Raw genomic sequence first — 20,130 nt, 5'->3', positions numbered from 1 at the left:
GTGTATCTCAACATATGCATAAAATAACAAACCTGTGAAAACTTAAGCTTAATCGGTCATCGAACTTGCAAGATAATAATGAAAGAAAAAAACACCCTTGTCACGCGAAGTTGTGTGCGTTTAGATGGTTGATTTCGAGACCTCAAGTTCAAAATCTGAGATCTCGAAATCAAATTCGTGGAAAATTACTTCTTTCTCGAAAACTATGGCACTTCAGAGGGAGCCGTTTCTCACAATATTTTATACAATCAACCTCTCCCCATTCCTCGTCACCAAGAAAGGTTTTATTCTAATAATTATTTTGAGTAATTACCAATAGTGTCCACTGCCTTTAAACCAAAGATTTATGTTCATACTGGCCATCGTACTCATAAGCTTTTGAGTTTTAGTAACACAAGTTTGATAACCACTAGTACTAAGCACTAGCGTCGCATTTATCTCAATGTTAGTTATGAACCAATTGACAATCGCTGTGTCGATGATGAATAAAAAGTGATTGAGTTTGGGGAATACAAGATCTGCAAAGAGTTTACTCAAAAATGATGTTGCTCATTTGGTGTCTTTTTGTACCCACGATTGTGACTGCCACGATAGTGTCTATGCACATGTACAAATATAACAGTCAAACAATTACGGTAGTTTTCAAGTTACATCACAAATTGAACATTTTTCCTCCAAACAACTTTTTTACGGATGATGATGTTTTAAAAACAACTTTATAATTGCTTCATTCCACAACATAATTAAAACTTGCTAATTGGTTTGTACAATAATTGCTGGTACTTTGAGATAAGGTCAGGTGGTCCACACAAAGTACTCTGACTGAACTGGGCTCGATTTCATGGCTCTGCTTACCGTAAGTACAGAATAGGCGCTTACGGAAGCAGGGAATTATGTGCTTACAGCAAGCATATTTCACGGGTTAGAGGAGAATTTTTGCTTCTGCGCGTGTGACTCCACTTTACTAGGCATTCTACGCTCACAAGGCTAGCGCAGAAATTCGGCGCTAGCATGTCAAGCGGGGAATTGTGATCGTAAGCACAGAATTCGGCGGTAAGTAGAGCCATGAAATTAGGCCCATGTTATCAAAGTTGCAAGAGAATAAAGTAAGAAAAACACCCTTGTTACATAAATTTGTGTGCTTTCAGATGACTAAAAAAGGCTAGGCCTGAAGTATTTTTAATATTTGAGTGAGAAATTACCTTTTCCTCAAAAACTACGTTACTTTCAGAGGGAGCCGTTTCTCACAATGTTTTATACTTTTAACAGTGTGTTCAAGTAATTTTGTATGATAACAATTAATTACCAATAGTGTCCATACAGTGCCTTTAAGAGAAGAAAAATAACTCCAACAATAAGTTAAAATACAAATTGAAAAGTCATCAATACCTGATAAAAGACGACTAAACTCAGGGTAAGACATCTCGCTGACAACATCAGAGAATGTAACATCATCATGTGGCAAAGAAGCTTTCAATTTAAACTAAAGCTGAGAACTTCTCATTTACCAGAATCGACTCCCGGTCCTTGATTGCTTGCTGTGTTTAAGTACATCACCCATTTATGACAGGATTAAAACGTGTGTTTCCTGACTGCAAGGTCAAAGTCTACCTAATTTGTTCATTTGTTTGAACTATTGCTTAGTAAGCCTATAAACTCAATCTACTGTAAGAGGTTATCAAATACATAATTGCCACTGACAGAATGTTAGATAAATAGAAACAAAATTGTAAACAAAACTAAACATAAAGTGTTTGGGATACTTTTTGTACTACACAAAATTACTAAGGCAAAAATTTGATCTACAAAAGGTATCAAAACCCTTAAGAGAAGAAAATCATTCTAACAATAAGTTTTCCAAACTGAAAAATAATCATTTACCTGATAAAAGACGATTCACATCAGGGTAAGACATCTCCCGACAACTCCAGAGTATGTTACAACACGTGGCAAAATAGCTTTCAATTTAAACAAAACCAATGAGTAAAAAAAAAAAACATTTCTGATGTCCCGTGTTCTTGGTCATGTTGGTCTTGGCAAATACATCAGCCAACTAAAAGTCTCAACACCTTTTATGTTTTAATTCCCTCAGATCGTCTCTGATCATTATTCATTCCTTTCTCACTTTCAAAGAAAATGATTTTCCATGAAGGAAAGCTATGAGTAATTATACAGCATGTGTTATTAAACCTGGCCAAGCGTTTCTGCACGCGACAAGACAGCGTAGCTCACTAACATAGCTTGACATGTAGATTTGTAGGGTATGCCACAATTATTGCGATCCTATTTTGATATTTTTCGGTCACACTTCTAGTCCTTTGGTAATACCTACCACATGATGGGTACACAGGGAATGTTGCCGAGGGGTTTTATAAGATATTATTTATTATTTATACCCCTAACGTCTTCAAGACTGACATCAAGATGAAGGCTTGAAGGACAAGGTCGGCTCAACTTATCTTAGCAAACTAAAATGTTTGAGCCGGAACAAAACGAGAACAATCTATATACAGCACATCAAGTAATTCAACACACCCCTTTGCATGTGACGTCACATGCTCAAAAAGCGTCCTTACAGTTGGGGCCAAAAAGTGCCCTCACTGTCGTGAAGGAGGCAAATGATTGGTCAATAGCTGGGCCCAATTTCATGGCTCTGCTTACCGCACAATTCTAAGCTTACGATCATGATTCCCCGCTTACGTGCAAGCGCCGAATTTCTGCGCTAGCCTTGTAAGCGTAGAATGCCTAATAACGTGGAGTACGCACGCGCAGAAGCCAAACTTCGCCGCTAACCCTTGATAAAATGTCCCAGGTATTAATGAATGTTTATTAAAACAAAGTAACAATGTTGATGCATGCAAACAAGTGTATTGCACTATTTTTTAATACTGTAAAGCGCTTTGGAGTTGAGCGCTGTATAAATCCCGCTTATTATTATTACTATTTTTATTACATGTATGTGTACACTGTAACAAACATAAGAGATAATTGGTTTTTGGTATTTCAATTTCTGCTTATCTCTCAGACATTGTCATATCGGTATTTTTGTGTATATTTTATCGTAGTCTAAAGCATTCCAAACAAGACAACCTGGCTCCTCTTTAAGAATTCCCCCATCTCATTTCTCGTTCTGTTTTTCCTCCCGTCTCAATCTTATACTTCGATTCTCTCCTCTTGTTTATAACCCTCACAAGACAGCTAGGCAATTTCACCTACATGTACCCTAACAAAGTCAGCAAAGCAAGATGTCTATAAATAGCCCTGCTCTGACGTCAATCCGTGCTACATCAATCCCCCATCATCCATGTGTTTATTAACCGCTGGACAGTTCTGGGTGCACGGGCAGCAGCACTGCCCACGGATAGACTACGACGACAACGACACTAACACACAAATGCACCCCCCTGATGTTTACAACTTCAAATTTCTTCTTCTTCTCTTTGTTTTGGGGACGAAAAAAATTCCCAGGCCAGCATTTTTTAAGTGCTAATAGCTCCGAGGTGGGACTGATGCTATTTTAGTTTTTAATTATTGTTTATGGTTACTGAGGTTGGTCAGGGCTATTTTTGGTCATGGATGTAGGCCAATTTTGTATTTTGACAATGGGAAATAAATAAAATGGAGGATGGGAATAATAAACTACATTGTTAATTTGTACACAACAGATTCTATTGTATGTAACAAACATTATGACAGTTACTGTACCAACATGTTTACAGTTAGGTTCATGCACTTTGTTTATCAAGCTGATTTAAAGGCAGTGGACACTATTGGTAATTGTCAAAGACTAGTCTTCACAGTTGGTGTATCTCAACATATGCATAAAATAACAAACCTGTGAAAATTTGAGCTTGATCGGTCATCAAAGTTGCGAGAGATTAATGAAAGAAGAAAACACCCTTGTCGCACGAAGTTGTGTGCGTTTAGATGGTTGATTTCGAGACCTCGAGTTCTAAATCTGAGGTCTCAAAATCAAACTCGTGGAAAATTACTTCTTTCTCGAAAACTATGGCACTTCAGAGGGTGCCGTTTCTCACAATGTTTTATACCATTAACCTCTCCCTATTACTCGTCACCAAGAAAGGTTTTATGCTAACAATTATTTTGAGTAATTACCAATAGTGTCCACTGCCTTTAACTCCATCTGGGAGACAGATCGTTTTAACCCTTAAATATACATTCTTTCAAAGTTTATGATTTCTAACACTTGTTAAATTTTATGAAGCATGGACAAAAATTCACCTCATTGTGAAATGACAAACATGAGCAAACTCTCCACAGTTATTAGAGTGTATTTACTACAGGCATATTGTCCATTGTCGATGGGCAAATGTTTTTTAGTACTTTTCTTGCAACCTGCATGTATGACCATGGAGGAGTCTATTTTTTCCTTCATAGTATGACAAATGCACTATCTGCCAAAATATAATGTCATGCTTGGCTTGGGCCCAATTTCATAGAGCTGCTAAGCACAACAATTTGCTCAGCATGAAATTTCTTCCTTGATAAAAACAGGATTACCAACCAAAATTCTGTGTGTTGCATATTGCTTTTTACTGGTATTCAGCTGTTGTTTGCTTATCCTGAAAATCACGTGGGAAATTTGGTTGGTTATCCTGTTTTTATCAAGGAAGAAATTACATGCTAAGCAAATTGTTGTGCTTAGCAGCTCTATGAAATTGGGGCCTGGTAAGGTTTACTTAAAAATCAACAGAGAAGTTTGCTAGGTACATTTTTCTGCTCAATACATAAAAGCTTAATGAAGTGATAACAAGTTGTTTCCTTATCCATTTACGATGTTGATAAACGCTGGGAGTGTTTTATTGGTACACTATCAGCAACAATTAGTTTTCTTTAAAGGAACACGTTGCCTTGGATCGGTCGAGTTGGTCTTTGAAAAGCGTTTTTAACCGTTTTTTATAAAATGCATATGGGTAGAAAGATGTTGTAAAAGTAGAATACGATGATCCACACAAACATGCCTCGAAATTGCGTGGTTTTCCCTTTACCTCGTCGACTAACACGTCGGCCATTTATGGGGGTCAAAATTTTGACTCCCATAAATGGCCGACCATGTTAGTTCGCACAGTAGAAGGAAAACCACGCAATTTCGAGGCAAACTTGTGTGGATCATTGTATTCTACTTTTAAAACATCTTTCCAACCATATGCATTTTATAAAAAACGGTTACAAACGCTTTTGTTTTGATCAACTCGTCCGATCCAAGGCAACGTGTTCCTTTAAGCAAGAATATGTTTCCTTGATTATATAATGCATAGGAACTAGACTGGAGTCATTTGACAATGTTGTTAACTATTAGGCAGAGTCTTAAAAGTAAATCTTTTTGACTTATTAAATTATGACTTAAAAAATATCCAGCACATTAAATTATGTCCTTATCACCTGGTACGTTACCATGGCAACCAAAATCACTGCACTGGATTGCCGAGTATTTAAATAATAGAAATTAATCATGGCAAGTGGCTCTGAATCATTGCCAAAGGAAGTTAGGATAAATGATGTACATCGCTTGGACGGACCATGAACTGGGTCAATTACATGGAGGGAATCAAGTCGCTGATCCATTAACGTCTCAAAATACGCTTGCATAATTTAAAAACATGTACAGTGTGTAGAGTGCAGCCTTTCTTGGCAAAAACGACGAACTTGAAAAGTGAAATTTTGAGAAAAGCAAGTACCGAGATTATGGTAGCCGTTTTGCCATAAAAATGGAATGAAAGTGTAAAAAGAGGCCCAGATAGCTGGTTTGTTCACATCCATGTACATGTGTAGCATTCCTTTGAAACCTTTGAAAATTTGAAATGTAAAAACACCCTCATTTAACCCAGAAATGATCTTACATAAGAAACCAACCTTTTTTTTGTTAGGCTGTTTTGCTATGAAAGGGCCAGCATGCATAGTTTTCTAAAGGGGTCACAAGGGTCACATCCCCATACATGTACATGTAGCATACCTCAATTAACCCAGAAATGATCTTATATAAGAAACCAACATTTTTTGTGTGCATGCATATTTTTCTAAATGGGTTCTTGAAAATTTGCAAAGTACTGTTTTTTATTATTATTATTTTTTATTTTATGCAAGTTCGCCCAAAACAAGGCTAAACGACCACTCTAGGTAAAGGGCTACAAGGAAGAAAACATAGAAATGCAGAAACTCAGTGGAGCTGAAGGTAGGAATTGGTATTCCTCTAAAGATGGCAGATCATAGGATGAAGGGAAACATGCACCAGGCAAGGAGTTGCAAAGAGATGCAGTACGAGGGAAAAGGCTACTGGAGTAGCTCTTTGTTCTATATCTCGGCACAGCCACAGTATAAGGATGAGAACAAGCAGAAAGCCTGGTCTCACATGGAAAAGGATGGTACATGTAGCCAGGGAAATGGAGCAATGTCAACAATTACATTTTCCTTGTTATTGCAGGGAGAGGTTTTATTTTAGGGGGGGGGGTGGGGGGGCTTGAAGGTTTTTCAAAGATTTAAATGGTCTTTTTGCATGAAGCATTGCTCCAATAATCTGATAGAGAAACAGATCTGTTATTCTGTTCCAAATAAATGAAATCCACTGTTAATATTCCTGGCAAAAAAATGCACAGGTTCTTGAGTGCCTGTTTCTCAAGTCAATTATAAGAACGATTGTTATCACATAAATTGAATAGAAAAAGCATGACTTACTATAAACTATCTTTAGAATGACAATTTAAAGGCAGTGGACACTATTGGTAATTGTCAAAGACCAGTCTTCTCACTTGGTGTATCTCAACATATGTATAAAATAACAAACCTTTGAAAATTCGAGCTCAATTGGTCGTTGAAGTTGCGAGATAATAATTAAAAAAAGAAAAACACCCTTGTCACACGAAGTTATGTGCTTTCAGATGCTTGATTTCAAGGCCTAAAAATCTAATCCTGAGGTCTCGAAATCAAATTCGTGGAAAATTACTTCTTTCTCAAAAACTATGTTACTTCAGAGGGAGCTGTTTCTCACAATGTTTTATACTATCAACCTCTCCCCCATTACTCGTTACCAAGTAAATGTTTTATGCTAATAATTATTTTGAGTATTTACCAATAGTGTCCACTGCCTTTAATATATTATTTAGTGGTAAAAAGGTCAAAGCGTCATCCCATATCTGCAGTAAAGTGGGCAATGATTTACAATTTGCGTCAAACATAATGAGATCTCTCGTTATAAATCACACACTAAAAGCCAAGTTTCCACATTGATGCAAGAAGATTCCAAAGCAAACCCCCACTACACCAATAATGAAGGCAAACTAGACGCCTCAAGTGAATAAATCTCAAGTGTTCATAAAACACTGTTGATTAAGACTGGTACTCGTGTAAATATGCTCAAGTTTTTTATGGGGAATGTGGGAAAGTAAAAATAATAAAGGCACACAATCATTGTTAAGGAAATGTGACAGGATTTTTTTATTCAAGAAAAATAGAATCGGCTTTTGCAAACTCGTCAGGACATTAACTATTTTTTAAAAGGATTTTTACTTAGTGAAATTGTGTCACTCCTTGGTATTTCAACAACACATGATCAAGTAACTCACATTTCAAAGCAACATTGTTTACAATGATCTTTGGGGGAATATTAAATCCATTCTAAAGCCGATTCATACTTCCTGCGAATGCGAATGCGATACGATTTTTGCCGTCACAAATTCACAACAAATAATTCGCATCAGTTGACTTGTGCTGGACTCCTGCCAAACATTCGCTGCAAAAACAGCCCAGTGACGCCCAAATTTGTATCACATTCACAATATCGATGCAATCAGGCTTTTTGCTAAGAAAGGATGAATTATACGATAAAACAGATGAAATTGATGGGAGAAAATTTTAACACTTTAAGCCTGCACAAAGTATGACTCTAAACTAATGAACTTTCCTAAAATCAAAATTAGTGTCAATAGTCAATTAAAAGAGTGCAATGGCTGTCATTAGTATGCTGGGCAATTTGTGGCATACACCTCATCGTGTGACAAGGGGGGGGGAGACACCACACCACTGACGTGTATCACAAGTCACGCCTTACTGGTGATGAGAAGCAAAGTGTTTTCATGCGCATCAAGATGAAGCGTCGTACCCGATGCGTGACCCATCTTTGATGGATCCCTGTCACTGAGATTGCCTTGTTATCGTGTCTCACAAAAGACTTGAGACACTTGAGCGTTTAATCTAAGCCAGCTGTGGTTCTTATGGCTTGGGTCTTAAGGGGTAAGACTACGTGACTCGCCCCTGTAAAGGAGAAGTAAATTTGCATCGATTTTTTATTTTTTTATTTTTTATTCTTTGAACAATAGAATTAATGTTATTGTACCCCTGTACTGCGGTGGTGCAATTTTATGGGTTTTTTTTCTATGCAATGTCTATCAATATTTTTACCTTGTAATGCCACATAACTCAGCTTTGTGCTGCCATTTTTAATTTTTTTTTAAATGAGAGAGTGAATGAATGAATGAATACAATAATTATAACAAAAAGAGGACGTCCAGGGAAAGGCAAAAGTTATAAACAAAATGTCATAAAAAAAAATGTGCCCTGCCAGACCTTGCTCATTAGAAAAAGTAAAAATGTACATTTAGACTATACATTACAAAGAAATCTGAAGTTGTAGTGAAATACTGAATTTAGCTTGAATCATGTCCTAAAAAATTCAGCTTAATATTAAAAAGAAACTCTGCCGATTTGCCGATTGATAGCTAGGGCACATTTACATTGTACTGTTGGAGCTGGCAGCACAAAGGCCATTTGTAATTTATTTTTAGGTCAATTTTTATTTTTTATTTCAGGTCAATTGAAAAAAACATTACAGAATTAGTTTCGCTAGGAAAAAGTTGCTGGCAGTGTAATCAGTTTTTTTAATCCACCTTACATAAACTGGCAAACCTGTAGAAGTTTGAGAGCGATCGGCCGTCTTGGTCACAAGAAAATAGTGAAAAGCCGATTACAAATTTTGCATGACATCAATGCAAAAACAAAAATGAATAAAACGCTCACTGAGCGATAAACTCCAAACGCGAAATTAGATTGTTTATTTCTTATCAAATATGACATTTCAGACAAAAATATTTCAAGGGATGTTTAATACTATCATCATCATTAGACTGTGCAAGTTTTATGTAAATCTGTGAGCTTCACGATTTTTGTTTCTCACCAATTCTGTAACGTTCTTTTTAACTGCAGTGCATGCATGTAAGCTCCTACATTCTGAACCATTGTCAGTGTCCTTGTAAATCACAAAAACCAAGGGCAGCACCCAACATGACTCTAAAGGTGCAGATTACTGAATTTCCTGACAACAACTAAACTATTTAGTGTTGTGACAATTGTCACCATAGAAACCTTTTACATAACAGAAACTAGACAGGAAGCCACGCCTCAATTCACTCCTTAATTACAGGTCAAACTCCGTTTCACTGTTCATTTATAGAAAAACCATTCAAAGGAAAAAACCTTGGCATAATTGTAGTGACGTACCTTTTATAAACGTAAACCTGGAATAGCCAGGTCCTAAGTGAGTTTAAGTTTTGACCATTCCTTTTATTTAATTATTTAATCACTCCTTTAATTTCAAGCCAGTTGACACTATTGGTAAATGTCAAAGACAAGTCTTCTCACTTGGTGTACCTCAACATATGCATAAAATAACAAACCTGTGAAAATTTGAGCTCGATTGGTCATTGGAGTTGCGAGATAACTATGAAAGAAAAAAACACCCTTGTCACACGAAGTTGTGTGCGTTTAGATGGTTGATTTCGAGACCTCAAATTCTAAACTTGAGGTCTCGAAATCAAATTCATGGAAAATTACTTCTTTCTCGAAAACTACTCCACTTCAGAGGGAGCCGTTTCTCACAATGTTTTATACTACCAACCTCTCCCCATTACTCGCTACCAAGTAAGGTTTTATGCTAATAACTATTTTGAGTAATTACCAATAGTGTCCACTGCCTTTAAGTATGTTCTACTAGGAGGTTAATGGTTCTTCTTTGTTCCCCCTCCTTTTTAGGGCTCTTTTGATTTTTATTTTATTTTATTTATTTGATTTTATTTTGTTTAGTTTCTCTTTAGGGGTTTATCATGGAATTCCTGTTTATGCTTATTGTTGGTTTGTATATTTCAGTATGTTCATTGGCTGGTTGTTTTTACTTCTTTTAATCTGTTAAGTGCTTGAGTGTCTTGTTGGTGCTATATAAATGCTTTCTATTATTATTATTTTTTTTAAAGTTAAATATGTACAGCAAGTAAAAACAACACACCCAAGAATCCAATTTAAGTCCAATGATAAAATATACACATACAATGATAAAAAATCATTCTTGTAACGCGCATTTTGCTATACATGACACATTAAAGGGAAGGTACACGTTTCGTAATTGTCAAATACCAGTGGTCTCACTTGGTGTATCCCATCATAACCATAAAATAACAAGCCTGTGAAAATTTGGGCTCAATCGGTCATTGAAGTTGCGAGAAAATTTTGAAAGAAAAAACACCCTTGTTGGACGAATTTGTGTGCTTTCAGATAGGAATAAAAGACTTCTAGCTAGAAGACTTTTATTATTTGAGTGAGTTGATTACCTCTTTCTCAAAAACTACATTACTTCAGAGGGAGTCGTCTCCCACAATGTTTTGTACTATCAACAGCTCTCTAATGCTCGTTACCAAGTCAGTTTTAAGTTAACATTTGTTTTGAGTAATAACCAAACATGTACCTTGCCTTTAACTGAGAGGACATGCTCAAAGACTACATCTGCATTATGAAGTATCAGATGCAAAATTTGTAATCTCATTAAGTGATACCTAATTGACAATGTAACAATAACTGTAAACGAGTCCACCACAAGCACAACTAGGGACAACCAAGTTTGAAATTACAGCCAAAGCTTTATAACAGTATCCGTAGTCTCCCATCTCATTTGACGTCATACAGTTAAAGGGTTATTTTGTCAGTGCGACATAAAACACAAGCATCCACAGATTTATGTTAAACTAACACGGTTTAAAGATAATGATGGTGGAAAGCTTCCCTTAAAATATAACTTCCTGAGGCGTTCTACTTTTTTGAGAAATGAGTAAAACAATTTCACAGAAAGAATTTTTGTCTCGGTGAGATGGAAATTATTCTAGCATATACAACGGATTTACGTGACTCTCCTGAAAACGTTGCTCTGTGATTTTCACTTTTTTTTTCTCTCAAAAACTTGACGACTAATGAAGCTGAAACTTCTACAGGTAAATTATATTATATACATCTTCATTCACAGTGAGTAGGGATTCATGTAACCGCCAAAAACTTTATCTACAAAAGGTATCAAAACCCTGTAAAGAGAAACCACTTAGCCGTATTTTCGTTGCTAATTTACATGGCGAATTTATGTGTTTGTTTAGACTTAAAATACATCCAAACACAATGAATACTTTGTATTTATAAAAAAAAAAAAAAAAAAAAAAAAAAAGAAGGATGCATGGTGTATGGGGTTCCCTTATTATGGGGTTCCATATTTTTCTTTTTGATAAATTGAGGGTACAATTTTCACAAGCACACATTTGTTAAATAAAAACCACACACTGTTAAAGAAAGATAGTATTTGTTTATCGACAGGCTGTGCAGCTATTGGGAATAATTCAATACTAGGAAAATGAGCTGAGCATATTCTTTTTTTAACTTCAGAATTCTGCAGTCTCGCTGGCAATAATTAAATGAACTTGAAATGAAATGAACACCTTCTGTGTTCTGCCATCACCTGTGCATCCGCTTCCTGAACACCTCATCCATATTACATTACAATGTCAGTTCTCAATTCATCAGAACCTCATGCAGCAACTTAAAGGCAGTGGACACTATTGGTAATTACTCAAAATAATTATCAGCATAAAACCTTTCTTGCTAACGAGTAATGGAGAGCTGTTGATGGTATAAAACATTGTGAGAAACGGCTCCCTCTGAAGTAACAGAGTTTTCAAGAAAGAAGTAATTTTCCACAAATTTACTTTCGAGACCTCAGATTTAGATTTTGAGGTCTTGAAATCAAGCATCTGAAAGCACACAACTTTGTGTGACAAGGGTGTTTGTTCTTTCATTATTATCTCACAACTTCGACGACCAATTGAGCTCAAATTTTCACAGGTTTGTTATTTTATGCATCTATGTTGAGATACATTAAGTGAGAAGACTGGTCTTTGACAATTACCAATAGTGTCCAGCGTCTTATAGCAATATTTGTCTGAAGAAGCAGCTCTATGAAATTGGGTCCCATACCATGTCTCAATATCAGGGTGCAGTTACATCAATTATAAAAAATCTAATTCTCCCCCTGTATGGATTTATACACAGTGATGAGATCTCGAGCTAAATCTAGTGAAACTCTAATCGTTCTTTATGCATCAATGGACGACTAGCACCAGCCACATGAAAATTAGTCATTACCGCCCATTTGTCAATAGGAAGGGCAGTAGACTATAAAGCACCCGGAGAAGAGGGTAATGTCCATCAAGGTTGCAAGTGCCTAGATCCTAATCTTTCACATCATTTCCTTGATTGACAATTTCTAAAGTTTATTACCGACGACCCCTCATGTACGGGTGATTTGTCTTTAGAAAATGATTTGGAATATTGTTCATTAGTTTGTACGATCTTGCCTTGATTTCCTTTATTGTAGCTTCAGGCAAAACTACATAAATTTCAGATGTGTACGCAACCATCAATGCCTATTACAGGGTTTGCCCTTAACTCTTTCAGTGACTGGAAAGAAGGATCAGCTAGCTTGTCATATTACTAGTCTGGCTTTTTTTTTCCACTAGTCAGTCATTAAAATGAAATAGGGGAGCTTTCAAACTGAACTAGTCAAAATTATCTGTTATGCATTTCATTTGGTTTAATGAGCTGACACAAACATTTCTTACCTTCTTGCTTAAAGAATTTGGGTACCTTTTCAAAATGTCCATAGATTTGCATTAAACTTACAGGGTTTGAAGATAATGATAGTGGAAAGCTTCCCTTCAAATATTACTTACTGAGGTGCTGTAGTTTTTGAGAAATGAGTAAAACAATGTCATGAAAATACGTTTGTAAATGATCAAAATAATTTTCGTCTCATGAGACGAAATTATTTTCGTGACATTGTTTTAATCATTTCCCAAAAACTACAGCATCTCAGCACGTAATATTTCCAGGGAAGCTTTCTACTATCATTATCTTCAAACTGTGTAAGTTTAGTGTAAATCTGTGGACATTGTGTTTTTTGCTCTACAAAAGTTACATAGACCCTTTAATGTATTTAAGACAACAATTTTGAAAGATAGTACTGTTTTAAAAGGCCCTCAACTTTAGACGGCATTTTCGTTAAAAGTTAGTTTTTATTGGTATGATAGCCGTGTGAGTCAATCAGTGGCATCCGTGACAAACGAGACATCCGTGTGTTGAGAATTTTTGTCAACATTTATCAGAACGAAGGCCTTAAAGGGCTTGGCAAAAACGTTAACAATGCATAACATGGATATACCATTCATAATGTACTGTAAAAAATGCTAATATTTCATGGACTTTGTGATACATGTAGTCTTCTGAACATGGATTTGAAGAATATTACATTTACTTTTGTCGTTGAAACTTGCAACTTGGTTAAAGGCCTAGAATAAAACATTTAACCACCCTGTAACATGCACTTCACTGTTTTTACTGTCAGCAACAAACAATTCATCGTAGCATAAACAAGGCTTGTGTAGCATCAAGATGGTACAATCATTCCATACAATCACAACTGAAGTAATTCAATTCAATGTTTGCTTAACAGTTCATGTGCATAATTGCTCAAAATATCAATTTTCATTTTCTGAAATGAAAACACCAGAATGACTACGCAAACATAACTGCAACTGAAAGAAAATCTAAGGGCAGACGTGTCATGGTATGCCAGGCCGGGTCCGAGAAGAGACGGCAGTTAGTGGCCTTCCCCCTAAAGACACGCTCAGAAATTGATCTAAGAACAAGACGACAGTGAAGGCGTTCAAGCGATCAAACTCTCAGCCCCCCGAACCCTGCAATCTATTACAGCTGCGCCCCTCGAAATGATGGATTTGACTGCCGCTGTGTGCCGTTAGAAACGTTCAAATGTGGTCCTTGTAGTGTCATCACGCTTTAAGGTAGGTATTTATAGTCAGGGCTCGGTGTAATTGCATTTTACCTTTAAGTTAATTTGAATCAATCTCAGGCTTGCTGCTCATCCTCCTTGACTACAAATGTCAGAATTGATATTGAAATTTCATATTTCATTGATTTGTAGTTCTGGAATGTCGCACATGGAATGGGTCTTTACTCAGTCATGCTGGATCTAGTAAACAAATGTTAGAGGTTTATTTTGACAAGGATGTAAGATTTGTGTCGTTTATACTCTGCGTCCGCAATTTCCTTATTAGAAGCTCAAACATTCGAGAGAAGTTGCCGGTAAATACGTTGGGACTGCATAGAGTGCTATTCACACGACAGCATTGTAACTGGGATCCCTTGCTTAATTTTAGCATGGTTGTAAAATGTAGCAAGAAAACTTGTACAGTTGAAGAAAAACAATTTCCTTTTACACGAGGTACATTTTGTGAAATTTTACAACCATGCCACAATTTGCTAAATTGCTCTCGTGTGAAAGGGGCTTTAACACATGTACATGCTGCCCTTCTCATGTTTCATTCTTCTTTATTTCTTCATGAGGTACATCTGGCACGTCTCCATTATTTTTTATTTTGTTTAATGTTATTTCAAAAACTTCCATTTTTTTCTTTTTCTTTGCCTGTCCTTGGTTGCCACTCTATATTTGTGAACCCATTGCAGCTTCCACGGGAATGATCTGTTTTCGACAGTTTTACCGAGATTCTAACGATATCACATTTACCTGTATTGTGGGAGAACCAAAATACAAGAGGATTTGTTTTTCAAGGGGAGGTCATTTACGTCATTGCGCGCGACGTAAACAACCCCCTAGACAAGGAGTTACATTTTCTACATTGCCAAACATTGAGTCTCCTCTCTGTTGACCAACACTTCCTTACTGCAGTCAGTATCTAAACTGGCTGTGGCTTCAACTGGTAAAGTTATTCTTCCTTACTGCAGTCAGTATCTAAACTGGCTGTGGCTTCAACTGGTAAAGTTATCCTTCCTTACTGCAGTCAGTATCTAAACTGGCTGTGGCTTCAACTGGTAACGTTATCCTTCCTTACTGCAGTCAGTATCTAAACTAGCTGTGGCTTCAACTGGTAAAGTTATCCTTCCTTACTGCAGTCAATACTCTTAAGTGTAAAGGTAAGTCTCTAAACTGGCTGTGACTTCAACTGGTGTAGTTGCTATTGGCTTCATTTCATTCAATGCATGTTAACATTGCAAAAAAAGCCACAGCCGTGTAGCAACAGCCACAGCTGATAGCTCGGCCACTGCTTAAGTTTCTCAGGCAGGCCTAATGTAGGCTTTCATAGAGGTAGACTACCTCTGTCTACCTGTAAGAACTGGGGATGAACGGTATACCGAGAAACCAATTAGTAAGTTCTTGACACTTTGTTCCTTACTACTGTCATAGAGGTAGACTACCTCTATATAGCCACTGTCTACCAAAGCACTGGGGATGAACGGGATACCAAAAAAACAAAACATATGTTCTTGACACTTGTTACTTCTGTCATAGAGATGGACTACCTCTATGGCCACTGTCTACTAAAGCACTAGGGATGCCAAGAAGACAAGATACTCCTTTACACCTGCCATACACAGCCAGATCCATCAACTGAAAAACTAGCCCCGTTCTGGCCTGTAACACATACACTTGCCTAAGGGTTGATACGTTTACACATAAAGGTGACCTGAATATAAACCAACACCATTTTTGTTTGCTAGTGTGAACGGCTGAGTAACAGTATGTACAATGTACATGGGGTTGGAAATACTACAGAAACACCTTTTCTGCTACAAAGTGTTGACGTACATCGATCAGTAACTGTTAACTGAAACTGAGTACGTTGAACTTCAACTAGTAACCAAGCTTTTTCAACTACTTCAACTAGTATAGTAACCAAGCTTTTTCAACTACTTCAACTAGTAACCAAGCTTTTTCAACTACTTCAACTAGTAACCAAGCTTTTTCAACGACTTCAACTAGTATAATAACCAAGCTTTTTCAACTACTTCAACTAGTATAGTAACCAAGCTTTTTCAACTACTTCAACTAGTAACCAAGCTTTTTCAACTACTTCAACTAGTAACCAAGCCTTTTCAACAACTTCAACTAGTATAGTAACCAAGCTTTTTCAACTACTTCAACTAGTATAGTAACCAAGCTTTTTAACTTCTTCAACTAGTAACCAAGCTTTTTCAACAACTTCAACTAGTAACCAAGCTTTTTCAACTACTTCAACTAGTACAGTAACCAAGCTTTTTAACTTCTTCAACTAGTAACCAAGCTTTTTCAACTACTTCAACTAGTAACCAAGCTTTTTAACTTCTTCAACTAGTAACCAAGCTTTTTCAACTACTTCAACTAGTAACCAAGCTTTTTCAACTACTTCAACTAGTATAGTAACCAAGCTTTTTCAACTACTTCAACTAGTAACCAACTAGTTTTCCCCAGGTGGATAATTCACATGTTAAATGTTTTTGTTAGCACAAACCGAACACAGGATAAACTTAAGACCTAAGTTAGGCCGAGTAAAAAAAGAAACATGTTTAGCGTCCGGGTTTCTCAAAAAAAGGAAGGAGGAGGGGCTTTTTATTATTATTTTATTTTTTATTTTTTTTCTCTTGATGTGGAGTTACATCAAAAAGGAAGCGGGCAGGACGCTAAACAAGTTTATTTTTTTACCTGGCCTTAGATGAATATTGACAAATATAGAAGGTTTCATTGTTTATGACACTGACAGCATTTCTAAATAATGAAACAATTTCACAAAAATACATTTCGTCTCAGTGGACAAAAATTATTTCAGCATGTACAACAAATTTATGCGACTCTCCATGTTTTCCTCAAAACATTGCTCTGTGATTTTGATTTTCTTTCTCAAAAACTTGACGACTAAATGAAGCTGAAACTTCTACAGGTAAACTATATTACAAATATCTTCACAGTGAGTAGGGATTCATGTCATGGAAAAAAACAAAGTATCCAAAAGGTTTCAAAACCCCTTGAAACTGTAAGCCACTAGTTTTTGACTGCAATTTTTCAGATTGAACTGCAATTTTGATCAAGCAGTTTGGCCTTTCATTGTGTACATCATGAAATTGCCAGGCACTAATCACTAGCAGCAGAATTTCATTAAATCGGTATTTTGCGAATTCAAAGGAGTTATTGTGCACGCACTCTTCATAATTAATAGTGCGTAAATGGAAATTAATATTTAGGCAATGAGCAACATACATCATGCATGAAGGCTGTAGCCGTCTTTAAAAAATGCAGTGAAATAAACAACATCCCAAAACTGTCCTTAAAGCAATATTGGACCCTTTCGGTACAGAAAAAAAAAAAAAATTCACAGATTTACAAATAACTTACAGGGTTTACAGAAGGTAGTGGTGAAAGACTTCTCTTGGAATATTATTCAATGAAATGCTTTACTTTTTGAGAAAACAGTAAAACAATATCAATTCTCGATATCGAGATTTACAGATTTATTTTAAACACATGTCATGACACGGCGAAATGTGCGGATACAAGGGTGGGTTTTCCCATTATTTTCTCCCGACTCCGATGACCGATTGAGCCTAAATGTTCACAGGTTTGTTATTTTATATATAAGTTGTGATACATGAAGTGTGGGCCTTGGACAATACTGTTTACCGAAAGGGTCCAATAGCTTTGAATATAAAGCAACCTACATACATTTATGCCAGTCTAAGTCTCCACCACATATATAAACCTCATAATGGACACACCCCTACAAACATTACAAAAGAATAATAGGTTAAATTCCATGATATTCAAATTTGTGTAGCCCGAGATTTTTTTCCTCCAAAGTCACACTAGCTTATTTCACATCAGACAACAGTGAGCTCTAAGCATTTTAAGGACAGTGTTCATGTACATAATGTGTTTGTATAAATAATTCTTGCTATGGACATCTCTACAAAAAAATAATGGGTTAAATTCCTGTATATACAGATTTTTTACCGGTTATTTTGTTCTCTTCTCAAGTCACTCTACAGCGTATTTCACATCAGACATCAGTGAGCTCTAAGCATTAACCCATTATACAATTTCGGTACAGGGAAAAAAAAAAAAAAAAACAATTCACAAATTTACAAATAATTTACAGGGTTTACAGAAGGTAATGGTGAAAGACTTCTCTTGAAATATTGTTCCATGAGATGGTTTACTTTTTGAGAAAACATTAAAAAAGTATAAATTCTCGATTTAGGCGAGAATTACGGATTTATTATAAACACATGTCATGACACGGCGAAACGTGCGAAAAACAGGGGTGGGTTTTCCCGTTATTTTCTCCCGACTCCGATGACCGATTGAGCCTAAATTTTCACAGGTTTGTTATTTTATACATAAGTTGTGATACACGAAGTGTGGGACTTGGACAATACTGTTTACCGAAAGTGTATAATGGCTTTAACGACAGTGTTCATGTACATAATATGTTTTTTATTTTTTCATAAACCCTACCAGGGACAACCCTACAAACAAATAATGGGTAAAATCCCACTAGATTCAAACAAAAATTTACAGTGATTTTTTTTTTCCCGTCTCAAGTCACTCCAGCTTATTTCATCACATCAGTAAAGGCTCAGGGCACTTTTATGGACAGTGTTCATGTACATAATATTTCAAAAAAGATCTTATCAAATAATCTCTGACTGGAGATAAGAACTAGTGCAGAGCATACTTTCAGGCAAAGTTCTATTGATCTACATAACTGATACAAAAACAACAGAAATTTCATACAGGGCGATTGAAATGTAAGGCTGTAGATAAACTTGCCCTGAGTCAAAGAGCTTGACTTACAACGGTGACAACCACATTCACGGGCTCGTACACGTTTTTGTGTGTCCACTTTATGAACAACAGTTTGAAAACCACTGATGTAATTTCTCACTTAAATAATAAAAGACTTCTAGCTAGAAGTCTTTTATTCCTATCTGAAAGCACACAAATTCGTCCAACAAGGTTTTTTTTTTCTTTCATCATTTTCTCGCAACTTCGATGACCAATTGAGCCCAAATTTTCACAGGCTTGTTATTTTATGGTTATGATGGGATACACCAAGATAGAACACTGGTTTTTTACCATTACCGAACATGTACCTCCCCTTTAACTTGTTTTAATACTTTTTCTGCTTGCATCAGGCATCTTGAATTGCTCTAGTTTCCTTACAAGCGTTGCTGCTGTCCTGGGCCCAATTTCATAAAGCCTGTGAGCACAACAAATTTGCTTAGCATGAAATTTCTTCCTCGATAAAAATAAGACTACAACCCAAATTTTAATTTGCTGTGTATTGCTTGTTACTGGCATTCAGCTGTTGTTTGCTTATCCTGAAAATCACGTGGACATTTGGTTGGTAATCCTGTATTTATTTGGAAGAAATTTCATGCTAAGCAAATTTGTTTGTGCTTACAGGCTTTGTGAAATTGGACCCTTGAGAGGGTGGGTTTTCAAAATCCATTTGTGCTCTGTGCTTCTGCTGTCAAGATTTTGCTTTTGAGATGATGATGCTGTCAATTTACCCTACATGTAAATTGTAGACTTGTAGACTGTAGTTTCAGGTTTGTGTAAATAAATATGCCAAAAAAAGAAATTAAATAAAATGTATTTTAGCTTAAGTTTTCATGTTAAAATCTGTCTGCTAAAGGATAGCATTTACACAAAGCATTACTCTAATGATGAATATAATGGCGGTTGAAAACTCTGCGGCTTTATATAAATGAATATAACCACAAATGCACAAACCAGGCTTTTGATAAAAAGGCACTGTCGGAATTCTCCAACAATGAAATTAAAAATTTTCCCAAGGTGAAATTAAAAATTGTCCCTGATTAAAAACCCAACGCTTAAAAATATGAAAATGCATAAAACACTGCAGTGAGATTCATGCACATCACACAGTGGTGTATTATATT

The 20,130-nt window shown here is 36.2% G+C and overlaps 1 protein-coding gene across 3 annotated transcripts in view; it reads right to left on the bottom strand.

Moving 5' to 3' along the window:
* LOC139937799 (diacylglycerol kinase beta-like) overlaps window positions 1-20,130 on the bottom strand; it is a 143,012-nt gene that overhangs the window by 72,675 nt on the left and 50,207 nt on the right. The window contains exon 1 of one of the 3 annotated variants that reach the window (XM_071933116.1): window positions 1,390-1,507. The exons of the other annotated variants lie outside the window; for them this stretch is intronic. Within the exon in view, the coding sequence (XP_071789217.1) occupies window positions 1,390-1,423 (34 nt within the window). The 5' untranslated portion in view covers window positions 1,424-1,507. Of the gene's footprint in view, window positions 1-1,389; window positions 1,508-20,130 lie in introns of those variants that run through there. 3 annotated transcript variants of the gene reach the window in all.

Source organism: Asterias amurensis, chromosome 5, assembly GCF_032118995.1.
Source record: "Asterias amurensis chromosome 5, ASM3211899v1".
Classification (NCBI taxonomy): domain Eukaryota; kingdom Metazoa; phylum Echinodermata; class Asteroidea; order Forcipulatida; family Asteriidae; genus Asterias; species Asterias amurensis.
Note: the sequence above shows the minus strand (reverse complement) of the source record. Positions and strands in the feature narration are given on the sequence as shown.